General features: G+C 36.3%; 1 protein-coding gene across 11 annotated transcripts in view; it reads right to left on the bottom strand.

Moving 5' to 3' along the window:
- The window catches only part of SLC39A10 (solute carrier family 39 member 10), a 120,234-nt gene that overhangs the window by 14,466 nt on the left and 85,638 nt on the right, over nt 1-20,130 (bottom strand). For all 11 annotated transcript variants that reach the window (XM_083843034.1, XM_083843032.1, XM_083843028.1 and 8 more), the window contains 2 exons: nt 6,521-7,585; nt 5,235-5,436 (listed from right to left, as the gene is read on the bottom strand). In XM_083843034.1, coding sequence (XP_083699160.1) covers nt 5,235-5,436; nt 6,521-7,576 — 1,258 coding nt within the window. In that variant the 5' untranslated portion in view covers nt 7,577-7,585. The remainder of the gene's footprint in view (nt 1-5,234; nt 5,437-6,520; nt 7,586-20,130) is intronic.

Genomic DNA, 20,130 nt, shown 5'->3' with positions numbered 1-20,130 from the left:
TTACTTACATGAGAAAAAATGTAAGACTCAACCTTTGACAGAGAAACCTTAAAATCAAATGCTAAGAACTTAAAAAGAACTGAAAGCAACTTGCTACCAACAAGAAACAGTTTGTATTTTTCTGAGGACCTCTACTCTTGTCATTAGAGGAAACAGTGATAATGGCATGGGGTACAATCAACATAATCCTGCTAGTTAAAGACGTGCCAATTTGTACATGACAAGGAACGACAGAAGAAACAGATTCTGAGAACAACGAAACATGCCTCTTGCTGTCAGAATCTCGCCCTAGTAAAATACTTCCTTCCACTTTTCTTGTCCTATCAGAGGAACTTCAAAGAACAGTAAAAAATGTTTAGTTCCAATAGTACAGTTCATAAGGTTCACAGTCCCAAAGACAGGAATAGTTGGTGGCTCCAAGTATTAATGATTTACCTCTTTTCAATATCACAGCAATACACGTAAAAATAGAAACGTATTTACAACACAAAATAGAGATTTACATGGAGAATTATTAAACTAATATTCACATATGGCATTATCTGTAAATATAATTGAAAAAGAAAAAGACAAACTTCTGTGACACTGACAGTGTGATAGTGTCACTATGCAAGGTAACATGTTACAATGACATGGAGTGAGCAAACAGTTACCTCTGCTGAACAATTTTCATTAGAGGCTCCCATTTTACAAATATTAACTGCTTGGGATGAAATCTTTCAACAATATAATTTCCTGAAGCTGAACTTTTTATTTATTTGTTTCAAGTTTTAATCTAAATGCTTCAGGTATTTCCAGTTTTCTTCCTAGCTTCACTCTTTATCGAAAATGTCTACGCGATTTGCAAGCTTCAATAAAAGTTAGCAACTTCTGATTTAAAATCAGAAGTGTCTCTGTACTTTGGTACAGAATCTGACTTCCCTCAAGTTTGTGAAGTTCTGCTCATTTTTCACCAAGCAGGGAAAAACATCTTGGGAAATGGGTGTGGGGAGATGAGAAGAGAGGAAAGGAAGATTATATATTTCAATGAGCAGCTGCAACATATCACTTGGCAGTCAAATGTCCGAAGAATTCTATTCGTACAAAAAATGCAACAGATCAGATTTAACAAGACTTTGCCACTAGAACTGTGTCTGCTGCAGCCTGTCTGGTTCAACACCGAAACTTACAACATCTGCTGTTTCACCTGTGTTGGGGGATACTCATTCTTACCAAGTCTGTATCTCCCATGACAGTGCAGAAAAGGAAACAATGCAATTCAAACGCACAGGTTACAACAACATATCCAAAGGAGAAACTGACTGGAAAAAGCTTTAGAAAGCATGCAGCATATACTAGAACAGCCACTGATACTGGGAAGAAAACAGGGAGTTGGTGAAAAGGCAAGGACTGCAATCACATGAGGAACTAAAGAACATGTCAGAAAACAGGAATATAAAGTAGGTCTAGAGTGGAAGCAGGACCCTGCAAACCAAAATACTGTCGCTACACAACCCTGAATCATCCCCAGAGCACTTCAATCATGTACACTCGATGACCAAGCCCTGCTGAAAGAAACAGCAGAGATGGACATGTAACTCAATACCAAATTGTAACGTGCATGCTCAAGTTGCCCAAATTAACGTTAACAGCCAGTTGGCAGGACACTGGATCTCCAATCTGGACACAGATGTCCTGATGTTAAGTGCCAGGTTAAATGACCACCAGCCTTACACAGAGACCAAAAACAGAAGCTATATATACTGGCTGAAGTTTCATCTGTCATGGCACAGATTTGGCAGACACATCTCTGAAGGGCGTACATACCTTTTTGAATGATAGAGTATCTAAACATGGCACCCTGATTAAGATGAGGCACATGAGAATGAGAATACAGAATCTGTGCACCACTCTGAAGCTGATGGTCAAAATCAGAAGCTGTTAAAACAGCTGTTTAAACTCTTTAAAATGGTATGGATCCAAAATTATCAGCAAAAGGTTGCTGTCAAATCAAAGGACAAGAAATATACACAAAAGCAGCATATGTCCCCACAGTTACATATATGTACTAACTTATTCTGATAAAGTTATCTCCTGAGATGAAAAGGACTACATTAAGACCTCTGGAAAAAAATCTGACAAAATTTTATTGAAGGATTTCATACAGCTGCAGTGTCCAAAACACTAAAATATCATGGAAGTAGGCCTAATGTGCAACATTAAGAACACTGCAATAGCTCGTAAATTATAAAAGATCTTGGTGTATAACAGCCCAAGGAATACTAGATAAGGCTTCGTCAATGAAGTGAAGTTACTATGTACTGGCTTATAATTTTCTTCTGGAAAAAAATAAATAAAACAAGAGGGAGGCGATCCAAAAATTTCCTCTGTGAGGGACCTCTGTTCAAACACTGCATAGTAAACAAAAGATGGCTGTTCTGCATCACATTTGCAGAGCTATTTGTAAATTAAAACAGACCAGAAGGACAGTAAGGTAGATTCCTTAGAAGGCTGAGAAAGGTTATCTATCTGCAAGCTTTCAGAAGAAAGCAAGCTAACAGCAAGGCTCCAGTGCAGCAAAGCCTTCCTGCATTCAGGGAATGGTAAGGTCCAGGGAATGCTGTCTGATCTGAAATACCTTTAAACGGCAGTCCTAGCTGATCCCTGACTTGAAAAAATTGCTTATTGTTTACTTGCATCATTTCTCAGTGCTGCCCCTTTTGTGAGAGGCGAGGTTCTCAATCCAGGTATACATTACAGTACTTAATAGACAAGTAGGTGAATTATATTCTCAAATGTAACTTCTTTCACTTGAGATGTAAACATGGTTTTACTCTATAGGTACATAGCACAAGCACACTAAAAGACCCTTGCCAGTATCTATGGCAATTACACCATTCATGCTAACAGTGAGCTGCTACAACTCCTGGCCCTGCTTCTGAAGAACTGAATCAAGCAATTGTGGTAGCATCAATCCGTCCACAGGCAAGCAAGTGACAGCTGTAGATCTAATGATTTCAGCAAACTAAACTTAGAAAAGAAAAAAAAAAAATACAAGTGGCAGTTTGTCCAGTAACTATAGCAACATACGTTCTCAAATGATTTCAAAGTACAGGAAAAACATGGTGTTTCTCAAATGTGGAAAGCCAATTCTCTGTTCCAATGTGAAGAATATGTCTACTTACTGATTCCCAATCATTCAAACTGAAAAAATGAAGTTAAATGAAAAGCTTCACTAGTTTTACCACATTCAGGATCTACCTCTCTTGCTGACTGACAGCTGTGTGTCAGCAGCTAGACAGTCCACACAGAGTCTGGGTGGCTGCATAACAGATGGAGTTATGATGAGAAGTTAGAGGGGAAAAATAACATACATCATACAACCCTCTTCAGTACAGCCCTGTTAAGTATCTAGAAGTTCAGTAATCAAAGAGATTAGTTTGATTCATATTCAGATGCACGCTTACTTTTGAATTGCCTAGGAACCCTGGATGATGATAATGCCCCCTCTTCCGATAGGTACACCATGAAAACTCAGTTGTAGATATAAAGCCCTTAAAAATCCTCTTAAGATGTTACAGAATCATCCACAATTGCAGGTACAAAACTCAGCATGGTTATCTAAGTTTTTGGTCACCTGTTAATTAAATTATTTCACTTTAGAAAACTGCACTCTGTCAGACCCAATGAAAACCTTACAAGTTAGTGTAAGTGAATAGAAGCAGCACCAGTCTATTGCATATTTGGAAAGGTTTAATTAATACTGAAGAAAAAAAATCAAATATCTAGTGTTTTTAAAAAATCTGCATCCTCTTAACTTTGACAAGCATTTCTATCTAAGAAAGTTTACATTAGCCTGGGCAAGAACACATTTTCATTTTAGCAGAATCTCACAACCTACAGGTTAACAGTTACTCTGTGACATTCATCCCACGCCTCCCTCAATCCTCAAATACCAGTTAAGACTTGTTATTTTGTGATTCACTGCCTTACTTGAAAAGCAAAAATGATTATTACATCACCTGAAGTCTCATTCTAGTTAGTAGAACAGTATACATGACATTGTTAGATATCATGATTTATCATTACCTACATCAAGTTGACCTGTTTCAGAAGTTGTTTGTTTACAGAGCCAAATTATTACTGTTTGTTTACAATTAACTGGCTAATGTTATTTATACTCAAAATACCAAAACACATGTTAAATGTCCACAGTAAGGTTCACTTATTTTGCTAATTAAGTCTTTTCAAACGTTAAAGGATCTTCATGCCTAGTTATTCATCAACTCTCTTCCTCATTATATAGAAAGAAAATGAGTTCTTTTTAGAAGAAGCACTCAGCTGCATAAACTTTCTAATTAAACTGGTTCAAAGTATGTGCAACATGACAGTTTCGTGCATGGTTTCAACACCTTAATTGGCAGAAAATGCTTAAAGCCGTTCTACAAATCCTCTTGGTAATAAGGCAAGACAAGGGTCAACTCTTACTACAATGAGACCACCCCAGAAAACAAGTGATTTGCTGCCACACAAAACATACAGTGTATCTGATTTACAGCCATCTCAACCGTAAACGAGATACCGTCTCTCTATAGGAGATTTACATGTAACAAGCTGATCTTTCTTAATGATGCTGGAGTCATTAAAAATAATTACTAGCACTGCATTCTTCCCAACAGTTATTAACATCTATCAAAATGTAGTTAGTTCAAGTTTCATTTCTCACACGCTTATGTACTAATCAATATTCATGTCCCCAATACTTTTTAGATTTATAATAGTTCACTGCAGTTAAAACATCTGTCAACAGTTCCATTAGAATTTATGAAAAAGACGTAACACTTTGAATGATGGAAACAATTCAAACTGTGGGCAGACGTGTATCTCTAAAGGTGCTTTTATCTCCAACAATTTTGTATGTTGCCTATACTCTTACTATAAGAGTCCAATATCTAAATATAGGTGGGAAGAATCCAGGCCAAAATTTCTGTCGTGCCTAATAAAAGGTAAGAAGAAAGATGGTTTCCCAAGCCATAGACATTTTTGAGAAGCTATGATAGCACCAAACAGGATGCTATATCTCCTGACTTAAATGAACATGTTGTCTCAAATTTCTTCTAACTGATATGTTAAATTTCAACCATTCCTTTACTATGCAGTCAGTGCTAAGTTGTATGACATTTCAAGCTTTTCTTCAAAAGTTAACATTCACAATACAAAAAATAATTGAAAGCCTTTGGATGTTACACACCTACCTGAAGCACCTGTTTTATCTTTATTCTGAACTGATGCAGTTTTACTTTTCATAAGATCTTCAAGCTCATCATAATGTACAATACAAAGCCGCCTCTCAATTTGGTATAGCAGAGCAGGACACATGTATGTAAACAATTCAGGAGATATTGGAGAGCTGGTTTCCAGACCATAATGTTGTAGCAGCTGGGTAACATTCAAGCACTGCAAGCAAATTGTACAAAGGAATTAAATGTGAAAGCAACTATTTCATTAAAAACTACAGTTGTGGAAAATTTAGCTTATAATTTCATAACACACAACGGAAAAGCAAAAAACTCTGGCCCACAACATTCATTCAGAGCTAAAACACGCCTAAACTAATTTAAGTGGTTTATGAGGGGCAACAAGCAGTAAGTATATCCGTATTATACAACTCAGTCTCCAAACACCTATATAATTTTTGATGTCAATCAAAATGAGTTTCCATGTTCTTTGCAATCACACAAGTACAAGCATTGAAGAAATAACAACAGAAGAGTGGAAGAACAAAAATCCTCAATATGTAGAGAGGAGTATTAGAGAACCTATTAACTTTCTGTGTTTGGAGTTTCACTTTTAACTCTCTAACTCAGCATTCACTCCAACCTTTTTTATCCTGTTACATTAAAAATCATGATATCAAACCATCCTGCTTGTGTAGTTAACTGTGAGGGGGAAGGGAAAGTAAACTTATGGTCCTGGCAGAAACCATGGATGCTGAAAGGAGAAATGGAAGAATATAGGCTTACACCAAGCACAGTACTACAGAAGTTGCATCTATATTGCTTCACATTCTTTTAGGACAAAGAAATTACAGACACATTGGAAAATATACAGGTGTTTCTTTTAGGAAAAAGTCTGTGCAGTTTCCAAAAATGTTAATAGTCTTAGATTTAGATAGAAGTCCAAAAAACACAGGGAGGGGAAAAAGGTGCTCATGAATTTTGGGAAGGGAAAAAAAAACAAAACAAAACAAAAAAACAAACACAACCACCTGAAAGCAAGGTATCTTAGAAAATTTGAAGTATCGCCTTTAAACAGAGATAAGCAGGCAAGATACCCTGAGAAAAGAAAGATGATGGGCAGGCAGACATGAAAACCCACGAAGTAAACTCAATATTGTGGCACTGACCCCTTAGTGTTTTCACTCTGCCTGTATTATGCAACTGACACAAACATTTCCTTCTGCTTTACTTGTGGGTATGTATCTTCAATTATTATTTAACAACAGCAAAGGTGACTTGCCAGTTCTCCATTTCATACTCACCTCTTCACGATCACGTTCATCTTCATTATGACTCCGTGCTGAAAAAGTAGTGTGTTTTCTTACACTCATCTGCTTACGAGGTGCCTCTCGCTTGCTGGTATGGTGATGTCCATCCTCGTTACTTAGACTGGAATCTTGATGTCCATGACTAGCAGAATGATCACTACTGTGTTCATGATGGTGTACATGCATATGAGATGTATCATGTACGTGATCATGTTTATGAACACGATTGTGCTCATACTGATCACCTGGATGATGATCTGGAGCATAGTCTTGTGTAGTATCTCCTGAAGTCTCACTGATTTTCTTTCGTTTCTTCTTTTGTTTCCGTTGTTTTCTTTCACGCTGATCCTGTGTTGTGTTTGTCTCTGTTGAAGGTCCATGGTTCTGTTCTCCACGCTCACTATGACCAACTGAATCATTGCGAGAATGATGTGTACCATTATGGTCAAGATGATGATGCAGATGAGGATGGTGATGATGGTGATGGTGACTCTGGTCATGAATATGTTTCCCATCACCTTTGATAGATGACAGTGCTGCATCTCTCTCATGGTCACATTTATGATTTCTCTTTGCAGCCATACCAACCGTGGTTTGATTTTCTGAATCTGAGTGGCTATGAGGATGGTTATGAGAGTGAAAATGCTTTCCTTCCTGTACATCTAAAGCATATAGGTGAGAAACATGATCATGGCCAATATCATCATGATTTATCACCACTACTCTTACTTCTCCTAAACCAAGGCTTATTAACAGTTTTTCCAGGCCAAAAAAGGATAATCTTCCATTTTCACCAAAACGATCAAAAATTTTTTCAATGTAGTATTTTTGCTCATTTTCAGCTTCCAATGCTGAAAATTTACTCGGCATAGATTCTGTTCCTGCATTCTGGTGGTAGGGTGCCTCTGAGATCTGATAGTAATTATGGTAGTGTACACGTTCCTCTTCAGGACCATGGTCGTGTCCATCTTCATGGCAATGATTGCACTGATGAAAAATAAATGTCAGCAAACAAATGATGCAAAATTTTGTGTGCATGTGTACCTTCATCTCTGTTTCCTACAAGAAACACAAGGGGAAGCACTTAGGTGTAAAAGCAGTCTCGGTATTATGCTCATTGCAGTACTTATTTGCACTAACAGACTCACAAATCTTTTTAGATATTAGCATTAACAGAATAACAATTGCAATATTGTTCTGCAAGACTGCAGAAATTGTATTAATGTACTTCTCTTACACAACAGTAACACAGGCTCTGTATATTTAAGGCACGTAGCCTTATATGCCATACTTACAGGAGGCAGTTACAAGAAAAAGATAAACATTTACAGTCAGTCATAACAGAACATTTAGTGTATGTTTTCAGAGGCGTCTATGCTTATGGTAAGCTGTAATACTGAAAACCTCATTAAAACAACTTAAAGAATAAAAAGGGCTCAAAATAACACTATTGCCTCTATTTTCTTATATAGGGGGATGGTGGGAAGATAACATAATTGAAAACCCAAACATCATTTATTATTCTCTTATGCACAGCTTAACTACTTCTACTAAATACGCATACTGCACAATTCCCAATTTTAATAGGTAACTAATGATTTAAAAACAATTTGTCAATAACCAACTTAAATGTATTGCTAACAGGTGTTATTATCTTTAGTACTTTGTTTGCATGAGTTTATTGGTCCCAAAGATCTACGTGGATGTTAATTTAAAAAGAAGGTTCTACAGAAACTTCTCTAGGCAACTCAAAATACGATTCTATGCTGACACACACTAAGAGTAGTTTGCAATGATTTTCAGGAATTGCATCATCAAGGCAATCTTATTTACTATTTAGCATTAAATGTAAGTAACTTAATATTCAACATCAGATAATGATGAAGACACTTCACAAGTTTAACGTATTCTGAGTCGAAAACAATTCACTACTTGACAAAATATGGCGGCTTTATTTTGTTTAAAATATGCTAGCAAAAATACAAAATTTGAATAATTATTTTAACACAAACTTTAAGAAAAAATCCAAGTTTATGTTAAAAAGAGTTTACATCAAACTTGAAAGCTAAAGATAAATCAAGAACTACATTTTATGGCTTTATTTTCTGCAGACTTATTTTTGGGTAAAGAATATCCTCTAAAATACATGTTAAAAAAAACATCCAAACGCTGCCAAGGCTTGCTAGCAACACCTGATTTGTTCTGTTTGGTACAATGCAAGGTAAAATGTGCATCATTTACAGCAGTTCTCCTAGATACATGTAGCAGATAACCATGCTCTCCTATCAGCAAAGAAACAGAGAGAAAAAGGAAGAAGCATGGAGCTTCCCAATCAATCTGAACAGTTTAATGATTGAACAGTTTAATGTTGTTGACTGAAAAAAAGAGGAGTAAATACAGAAGTAGGGCTTTTACACATAACTAGTTATATACTGAATACAATTGAGGAGGAAACGAGAGCTGAGAGGTGGATGGAGTTGAGAGCTTTCTGCTTCTGTATATCCAGACGCTGCCGAACACTAGCAAATGCAAGGACATAAAGTAATAGGCAAACAGATCAAGTATACTTTGATCTTGTTCTACACTGAAAGCAGTTTTCGTTGTCTATGTGCCCAGAACTGTATGACCGACCGTGCTTTCACTAAGATGCCAAGTCATCTGGTCAATCTATCCTAAAATGAGATTGAGTTGCAGACAAGAAATGGTAAGTGTCCTTGTCCTTCTTTAGCCCAGCTGCTAATTGTGTTCTGTGAAAACCGATGAGAAATGTGCTTTATAGCAACCCACTAACAATTTCAATTCATTTTCACTTCTTAAAGTATTAGCTCAATGTTTTGTGCTTAAGTGCCTGCAATCACATTGTTGCATATGCACACGTACACACAACAATGTTGGAAGCTCTTACATTTCCAACAGGTTGACAAAGAAATCAAAAAAGGAAAGGGTTACTTTTTAGTAACTTTATATAGCTAATAAACGATTTAACACATTAGACTGAAGAAAAATTCTTCTATTAACCTCTACAAATATACAAGACCAAAATTCACCTCTCACTGGAGACTCAATTGCTTGCAAGGTTAAGAAAAAAGCGAACTCTTCTTTCGCAATACTGACCTAGTTACAGAAGTAAGATTGGAAGAGTATCATTCAACTGGAGGCATTGGTATCAAAATTGATGCTAGAAACATCAGAAAGATCAATGGCTAATCATTTTACACTACTGTTCTATATTTATAAACAACTGTTCTATCAGTCTTGAATGACTGTACAGACTGTCTCCAGCCCAAGCTTGTACACTGCAGTGAGTGATTTAAAGGCTGTAACAAACCATTTCAGTAAGTTCAGTATGACAAGTTCAACCCCAAATTTATTGAGATTACTTTTATACAATCTTTTGCACTCACAGAGTCTATTTAAGGCATTTTTAATGTTCTCATAAATATATCACTGGGATTGATACAGAAACATTAAAAGCATTTCAAAACACCTTCCAGAAGCTTCTTCTATTCTCCTTTGAGGAAGCAGTTAAGTGCAGAGCTGTTGCTGGTAGAGTAGGAAGAAGCAGGTTACATATCTTCATCCAAGTATCATTGGACCGAGTCAACCCTCAGATTGTACGATTGTCTGGAAACTTATTCTACAACCTTTAAATAAAAGACCACGTGCTCTTTCTCACACAGTCTGGGAGCCTGGGCTCTGCAAATTGCATCATATCCCAGGAAGCAGAAACAATCTGGCAGTACGTAAAGATACTGGATCAGGCACATGGCTGATGACAGATCAGCAGAGCTCCATATTTCTATAGGGATATGCCAATTTTCATCAACTGAGGATTTACAATGTGGAATGTTACTTAACATGAAGAGCAGGTTTAAGGTCTGAAGTTAGCAGTTAAGGTACATGTAAGACAAATGAAAGCCCAGGAGAAACATGAATGCATATATGTATGCTTGCACAGACAATGGCAGCACTAGGTAAGTGCATGCAACACACTGTAATTCTTTAGCAAATTGTTTATTATTTAACTTCTGTTTCTCACCACTGAAAACTGCAACTCAACTGTAAGTAAAATTCAGTTACTCAAAGTATCCTACTTCTGTAGTTAAGACCTTTTCTCCCCCTTTGCCACATAACAGTAATATAATCAGAACAGGCAAAGTCAAACTATTCCCATTTAAACAAGCACAATCCAGACTAAAATATCTCTACCAGGAAATTCATGACTAAAGCATGATAAGCATGATCATAATCCTTTTCACAACCTCATGATCTGTTTCATGTGACTGTCTCATACAATACTACTAATACATTACTTTGAAATTTCAGTCATGCATCTCTAATTGTGGTATTTAGCTTTGAATGGTACCTTTTGCCATGCCCGAATGGTTAAAATCGTTTGTAATTTATGATCATGATTCACTGCTCAAATACAAGAGCTGAGCATTATCAGACTCATTTCAAAATCAATTTAGATGTCTATTTTCAATACAGCTAATAAGAATCCTGGCACAGTATTTTTAAATCTTCTAGAAGTTTTCTGTATCTTCTATTTCAATACTTTTGTTAAAGAAGACACTAACAAAACATACTTAGCCATCCTAAGAAGTCTCAGACAGAACTAATAAGAGTAACTGTTTCTTCTTCACACATGCTTCGTTAACATCTAAGCAACTGTAAATAGCTCTCATCAGGCAGTATGTCAGGCAATGTTCGTACGTATAAAATACCAGAAAGCTGAAGTCCAAATTCGATACACTTCAGCGACACAGAATTGTATATAGCTGATCTCAACATAAGCGTATTAAGACTCTCGAATCCCCACAAAAGAACGTGGGAAGGCAGCTCGAGGACAAGGCTACAAAGTTGAAAAAGAATCCTGCTATTACTGCTGCCAGCCTTTGCCTTATTTCAAGCACTTATTTGTCTCCTGCTGCCGCCCCTCCTTCCTTGAAGGAACTCAATGGCCAGGCACCCAACAGGGAGGACGTAAGGGAAAACATCCCCCAGCTGGTCTTGGGTCAGAAATGACAGCGCCCAGAACCCACAGGCCCCAGTGGGAACTGAGACCCACTATGTCGCATTGAACTGTGAAGAAGAGCAAGAGAAGACTTCCAGGATGCACTCAGGCAGCAGGACAACCCCACACCAAGTCAGGCTTCAAAGGTATGATAAACGTGTACAACTACAGTGGGTAAGATAAATAAATAGTCCTGCCATACCAACTGGCATTCCCGTAAATGCAAACAGTACTGCCAAATGCATCCCCTCGCCTCCTCATTCATCACTAAAAGCAAACCATTCAGACTAAATGCAGTTGTGATTGTGCATCCATATATGCAGTTTGTAAATCAAAGGCCTGAGGTGAAAGAACCCGAGCAGTACATCAACTAAAGTTCTTTTCCGTATGGAAAACTCACACTATTTCCATGCTAAGCAATTCCCTGTAGCATTTCCTCTATTAAATACACCTCTGATCAAAGTGGGTATTTCTAGAGGCTTTTCACTAAGTTCCCCTTGAATTCCTCGAACTTCTTCACAGTGCCTACCATTTGATCTGTTCTTCCACTTCATACCGATAGCACTTCACTTTTTCACAAGGTGTCATTTAAAACCTGGAATTAACATGATTTGGGGGAATGTTTTTGCTTACTTCTCATTAACTGCTTTACTGAAACTGGAAGACTAGTTCGATAGCCAGGCTTTACTTAACAGCAACCTTTGATTTCAATAACGTGATCATATAAAATCCAAACTCAGCTGAAAATTTAAACCTAGTGTTTAAGCGTTTGCAACCCACAAACCACGGCATTTTTGTTAGTGTATAACAGTGTCTAGTTTAAGTGCCTAACTTTCTCTTTCCCTCCTTTCTCCTGTCTGTTCCCAACAATTTTAGTACTCGAAAACATTTTTGTAACAAACACACTAGATTTCAGCCCTACCAAATATTTTATTTCAGTTTCTCTCCATTTGGCCCTTTCATTCTAACTGCAGAAGATCAGATTCTGGAAGCTCCATTTGAAAAATATTCAGGATTTTAGTTACTCAGCTTGAATGCCACCATGACTGAAGTGCCTTAACAGGACTTCACCAGCGACCAGAAATTTCACACTGAACAAAAATACCAAACACACACTTCAGCTAAAACCCGAGGACTGAGACGGACAAACACGCTAAAAATAAAGACAAACCAATGTTCTTACCAAACTAATATGTTTGCTTTGTTCAGCACTGGAAATTTAAGCAATTGTATCATTTGTTTCTATTAACAACTGCTTAGAGTAACACCAGTATATTTATTTTCAGATGCAAGATAAATATTTCTTGAAACAAAGCTACTGACTACATAAAGACACATTCTTATACTTCCTGAAACTTAGAATTCTTTCTTATATTGCAGATATTTACTCCAATTTACTTGCAGGAGAGATGCCTGCAGTTCTCCACCACCTCTCCATTAACTGCAGTACTCAATACTAATATACAGTTCAAAAAAGGCTGGAATGGAAGAATCCAAATAATCTACTCCTTTTTTTCCTAAATTTCTTTTTTTTTTTTTTAAGCAATTAATCTAGTACTCATTTTCAAGGTCAGTTATTAAAAAAATAAATAAAATCTTAAAGACAAATGAATGTATTGCTGTTAGCGACACTTAAGAAATCCATGAAAGCACTTAATTAAATAATAGTCTCATTTTGCTATACTAGTCTTTTGCTGAAGTTAGCATCTGAATATACAAATAGGAAAACATTTTACATACGTAAGAAGTTATAATTAACTATCCCTTAACTTTCGTTCTCACCCATCTCCTGTATTTTCTTCCCTCTTCAAATTCAGCGAAACAGGTTTGCGGATATAAGTAAAACTCATTCATTTGAAAATCTACAGCCTAGTAGGAGTGGCTCACTCTAAGAACAGACCATTACCTAGTTGATCTAAGCCATATTTGCCAAGTTAATACCAGATAAGACACAGAAAGCATTCATGCATAACTAAACACATTGTGAACACCTTTTCAAAATTTGAAATGTGAACTATTTGAAATATCAAATCCCAAGCATACTAGACAATGATCCTAAACTACTACAGTAGCGATCTATCTACTAGTTCAGTTGTCCAGAAAGGGGCATTTATTTTATTTTGAAGGGAAAACAACTTCATAGCACTCTTCAGAAGGACAACTACTTGCAATGAATTGCCGAATACAGGATCCTTTTCAGAGCTCAAAATAACATAAAAACCATCAAAACAGTTCAAGTTTTTACGTGTTATTTCTGCTTACCCAGGAATTAATTTTTAGTCTTCTGTATATAAACTGCACATCTACTAATGCACAAAATATATAATGGAACTGGCTAGATCTTCTGTCAACATTCTGCTGTTCAGTTTGGTCCTATTAAGATACTGGTGCTTGCAAGAATGAAATACTTTAAAAGATTAACAAGGTATGTTTGCATTTTAGTATTTTATTTTTCCACTGAAAATAAGCAAATGTTTTTGTTCGAGCTATGGCTGAAGTTCAACAAATATTTTAAGATAGTGTTGCCCCTAACGCAGTAGTCCTGCCTTCCCCCACTGTTTCATTCATTCATTCCCCTAAAACCATTTCTGTATACCAGCACATTTGTTTGCTGATCTGTTCACTGTACAGCTGTACAATTAGATTCTGCCAAAAAACAGCCCAGAAAAAGGAAAAAAAAGATTATTTTCAAGGCAGATTACTTTTCCTATCTGGTTCGCTGTGCAGCTGCACAAACACTGCAGACCACACAAAGAAGAGCAATCTTGCTTTTGCTGGCAACTCCACCTCACAGAGTTGGTTGATTTGTAGCCTAACAGAGTATTTTGGCTATAGCACAAACACAACTGGCTATCTCAAAATGCACTCCAATAACATTGAAAAAAAGTGGACAAGTTTCATATTGAAACTCATTTTAAATTAATTTCTCCAACTCTCCCCTCAACACAGAATGTAATAGTGTTTATAATAAAGCGCTAAGACCAGTGGCCATTTTTATTCTTACTCTAACTTAAACCACTATACCTATCTCATCCTTGTAGTACGTTAAAACACATGCACTCATGTTAAAAGGTGTATCTTTCATGTGTGTTCAATTCCTACATTACTACAATTTAAAAAGTAAGTCACGGCTATGATCCAAAAAGGAGTTAAGCATGGCTACTGTTAAGCTTAGGACTTCTCTCCCTTTCCTTAGAAATATTAATTTACAAAAGCTACCAAGTTCAAAGCTCCCTTTAAAGTTCAGACTGAGGCATGTTTCTTTTCATATGTGCTCAGCCAGATCAGTGCCTGGCAGATTATGATGCTTAATGAACATTTCTAGAACTTGAAAGGTTGCAAATTTTTTACTTGACAACATATACCATTCATAAAGATCTGTACTTCTAAATAAGAAATTTAATTAATGAGCTACCATCACAGACTTTTGTAAGACCCTACATCAACATGACATTCAAATTCTTCTTAGCAAATTGATTCCCAGTATAAAACCAAGAAACAACCACCGTTTCCTTAGGTACGGACACAAATTTTTTTTCCTATGGGTGTGAAGGAAATTTTTGAGAAAATGGGTGACTCCTGGGACCACACACATCTCAAGTCACTTGGCTCAAGAACAGTTGTGGGAGACAATGTTCATAAAGACATCTCAGCATATCCGAAATTAACATTCAACCTAACCTGTGACAAAAAATAGTTGTACACATTTCAACATGAGGATCTGCCTAGTATGTGGCCAGCTGAATCAAAGCGTGCCATTTCCATCCCATTCCAAGTAAACTTCTGTAGAAGTTGTGACATTACCTAACTGTCATTTACTTTAGGCAAGATTATTGTTTAAGATCTACATGGCTTACAGGACTGTGTGATGACTTAGGCAACAACAAATCACTCAGGATGAACCACTAACTTTTCTTAACAAGGTATTAGAACAGCTTCAAAGCGACAACTTTGAAACGACTGAATAAAATTGTATTTAATAACCACTATTACTCTTACTGCAGGATTAGATATAAAAAAGGGGGAAAGGAAGCAGAATCCTTACGGCTTTAATCTAAAGTGCAAGCAGAATTGTCTTCTTAGCCTAACAACTTACAAAAACTGAAAGCAAGAACTTAAGTCTTAAAAATACTATCTACATGTCCTTCCCTGTGTCCATCACCTTGCAAGTGCATGTACATTCTGACAGCAACACAGACAAGCAAGGAGAGAAACTGTGAAAAGAAAGAAAGACAGCGCTATCTGTTTTAGAAAACCTACTTTATAATTAGATACATCTAGCCTAGGCTATGTTGTGCAGGATTGCACTTGATCTAGTATCAGTTGCTGGCTTTTACAGTAACTGTAATTCTATGCTTTCTTCTTCTAGTACCCCTCCTGAAAAAGGAGGCTCCCTTATCACTTCCTTGAGCATCACACCGTGTATTCTCTACTGTAATTTTAATCATACAGATTTTTCTGGACTAACTGCTGATTTGAAATCACCACTCTTCTCAGTGGGATCATTAGGACATTACTGTTTCCTGTGTCACTCCTTGAATCACTGAGGTCTTTCATTTCCGTTGTTTCTTTGTGTTATTTTTCCCCCCACTATTGGGGGCTTTCTTCAGTTTACATGAAATCTATTACTTCTCAAGGCTCTATGTAATTTCTATAACCCGCTCCTGTAAAGCAACACATTTTATCACAACTCCACTACTCTGACGCATCTTCTCTATCCCCTGATACTTGACAATTTTAGTTAATAAGAATGCATAAAAAGTGATCCAACTTGTGATTTTTCCAGTATCACATTTTGACTGTCAACAGTTTAAAAAAAACAAACCACAACCAAACCAAACAAAAAACCAAGAGCTACTTGCTGTCTCTTAACATTTAACACACGTGATCAGTAAACATATCTCAAAACAAATCCAGGATTTTGGAAGAAACATACCTTCCAAACTATTAAGAGTCATATTACACAAAAGGTGGCATAAATAAAATAATAAAATCTTTTTTTCCGCTTTTCAACTTACAGAAATGGTTAGGCTATATCACTGAAATTGTGGGTTATCTACTTTCTCTGAGAAAGATGTTTTATGCTTTTTTCCACTGATTAGTGGAAATTAAATGTAAACTGGACTCTACTTCTAAATTCAAAATGTCATTAGTAGGTTGTGACCATTATTCCACAGGTTCAACTTCAGAAATATTTAAGGTTCGCAGAATGCAAGCAGAAGTTTCTGGAGCATGCTTTAGTATTCCATGGATAGCGGAGTCAGCAGTTTCTGGTAAAAATTTCCTCCCTCCTTCCCTCTCCTTTTGCTACTGTAATTGACAGTACATCATCACCCTCTTCCATAGTCTGCTGAGCACATCATAATCATATTACAAAGTAATTCACTTTGATCATATTAAAGCTATCCAAAGTAAACACAATATGGGATCATGGTTGAACATCTTTTCCACAAAATTAAGCCAATTAAAACTACTGTACTTCAAATTACATATTTAACTAATTAACAGACTAGAAAACAGACTCAAAGAAGGAGACAGCTTAAACCACCAGGGTAAACCAACTAAAACCTATCAAACTGATACACATCAGCAAATTAAAGTCTACTGAAGAGCTTGTTAAGAGTCAGGACAGCTGCAGTCCATCTACCTCTCCAAATATATTTTTACTTTCAACATCTAAAGTAGCTCAGTTAAAAATATTAAACAAATAAACAGAGTATAACTCTGTGAACAGACGAACTTTTTATTCCATAGTTACCACAGCTAAGACACCTAACATCTGTGGGATCTGTTAACAAGTCTGAGGCCTTACTTTTTGTATTTCTAGAGGCACAACAGTTTCTTGTGAATCCTCTGATACCCATTACAGTCACTTAAGTTTTTATGGTATTTAGTCACAAGAATAACATGTCATCTCCCAGCAGGCCACCTCACTGCCAGGTTATGAAACTGAAATACTTTGATACGTAGGCTGTTTGGCATTGAAACCTGCATTTGGCATCCAAATCTAGCTACAGCTATAGGACAGTTACAGATCAGAAAAATCTCCAGTAAATGGGAAAACCTCATAGCCTGATGTCCTGAATAATAAAGGTTGAAATACTTCTCTCCCCCCCATATTATCCTCTCTGATAAGCTAAATACACTGTTTATAAATTTCTGATTAAACTACCTGTATTTGCTAGTATCCAGCTTTAACTTTTATAATGTAAATGTAACATTTAAAAAGTATGCTACTGGTAATAGAACTGTCAGGTAGAAAAGTTAAGAATCATGCTTTGCTTATTATCAAGAAAAGTAGAAACAAAACAAAAAAAGTTACATGCATAGACTAGAAAGCAGCAAAGCAACTGAGGTATCATTTCAGTATTTCACTATTACTCAGTCACTGCTTGGAACCACTACATGACATATTTGCTAAGATACAGCCAAAGATTTGGAAAAAACAACAACAACAACTAAAAACAACCAAACAAAAAAAACGCTCTTCATAGTTAAAACATGTTCATTTTAAGAACAATGTGCTCCTATCACTGTTTCTCACTAAGAATATCTAGTTTATAAAATGTAATTAATCCTTTGCCTCTTTCATGCTCATGTTCTGAATCTATAGTTAGCAATCAGCAATAAGAGTCAATTCCAGTAAATGAATTTGTATGAACTTTCAAAACTTCCCCCAAAATGGCAATCCGTATTTTTCAATTTTATTACTGTTTTAATAATTCAACTGTGGTACGTTGTCTTATTCCAAAACACAGTTTTGATTTGTCCATAGTTCAATTAGCAACAAAAACATTTAACTATTAAATCCATACACTTTTTAAGGGAGTCTTGCCTTAAATTCTATCACTCAAACTATAAGATGCATTCTCATGCATCAAATGCTAAAAAGTACCATGATACACTCCTTCATTACACTATTGTAGCCAGCTAGCACTGACAAACTAGCAGTTTGTATGGAGAAGGAGACAAACTATGCTGTTCAAAGAGGGTAAAAGTATTTTTACATTGCCTAGCCTGTTTACTGCAACTAATTTGAACCACAAAGTCTGATACAAACTAGAAGTAACAGTAATTTGCAGTTGTTGCATTCTTAGTAAAACATCTCATACTCATCCAATCTTTCAGGAGTCAGCACAATGCTCTCACATGCTTCTCCCTACTACTGGCCATACCTAATTAGCAAAAGCCAGAATGAGATTTTTTTGCCCTAATACACTAAGAATGAACTTCTGCTAGGACTCTTCATGATGCAGATACATAAACTTATCCTACATACTTCACTCAATCTCTTACTTGTAGTACAAAGAAAATAATTGTGTAAAAAAAAGAAATTGCACAAGCGGTAATTTAGGCCATTTTTCTTTCATAACATGCAGATAGAATAGTACTCCAGAATATAAGAAGTTAGCTACGGGCACTTTAGACTAAAATGTTAAATTTTATACTTAGTTCCTGATACAGCTACTGCATCATACTGAAGTTAATGGAAATATGCGCTACAAGGGCATTGAGAACAACTGAACAACTCTAGCACTGTCAATACAGTACAACACCTCTGTCAGCCCATTGCCTCATACACAGTCCAGAACAGGAATGACTGGAAGTTTATAATGTTTATGCATCATAACAGATATTACATAAATGGGGATTATTTTATTATTTTTAGCTTGAAAATGTAGCAATGCAAGGCTACTATATTATTTGGAGTACACTCAAGTACCAGATTTCTTAAGTTTTAATGTAAGCTAGTACAATTTGGAAATTCAGTTTTAGGCCCAGATACTGTTTTCTAGAGACAGACATTCAGGTCACCAGTAAAGTGCTTCTGAGATCTGCAAGCAGAAGTAGCCAGTAAGTATGGACAAAATGATACGGCTTGCAATTCATGGACTGAGAGCACTTATCAAGGTAGAGGAGCCTCATGAAAAGAGGTCTTTCTTTACAAGAATGGATTATAGAAATGACATAGTGCCTTGAGAAGTAATATAACTATCCATTAAAACAGAGTACAATATTCCACTTAACAGTAAATAAGCTCTTCTGCACTGCTCTGTATGTGGGATGAATGAAGAAGTGCCTATAGTGGCACAGTAAGAATTAATAACGATCCATACCTGCTTGCTGTTACCCCTTATAGGAAACATTGGGTTGTGTTATTTTGCTATGTGAGATAAATCTAACTCTCTGTTGGATTAATGACCTATGGTTACTACTGTGAACAAATTCAGAATCACATCTTCGGATCTAGTGCTACTAAGCACCATTCACACTGCAAGTCAGTATTAACAAAGACGTAACTATTACTCCCCCAAAAAATCCACATCAAGAATCACATTGAGTAACATCCATTAGAGACTACTTTATAGAAGACTATGCGTATTTTTCTTTTCTCTTTTCTCTTGTTTTGCTTTGATACTCCAGCACAGGTATGACTGCATGCTGTTATCAACAGATTGGTCAGAAGAGGAACTATTTATAGAGATTTCGATCATCAGCTGTAGATCAATCATCAGTTACCCTTCAGAATTCAAAGCATTATTTTTTACATTAATAATCATCATACTATGGTGATAAAATGCAGCTG

This window comes from Anser anser, assembly GCF_964211835.1.
Source record: "Anser anser genome assembly, chromosome: 6".
Taxonomy (NCBI): domain Eukaryota; kingdom Metazoa; phylum Chordata; class Aves; order Anseriformes; family Anatidae; genus Anser; species Anser anser.
The sequence above is the reverse complement of the archived record's forward strand: the minus strand, read 5'-3'. Positions and strand labels throughout refer to the sequence as shown.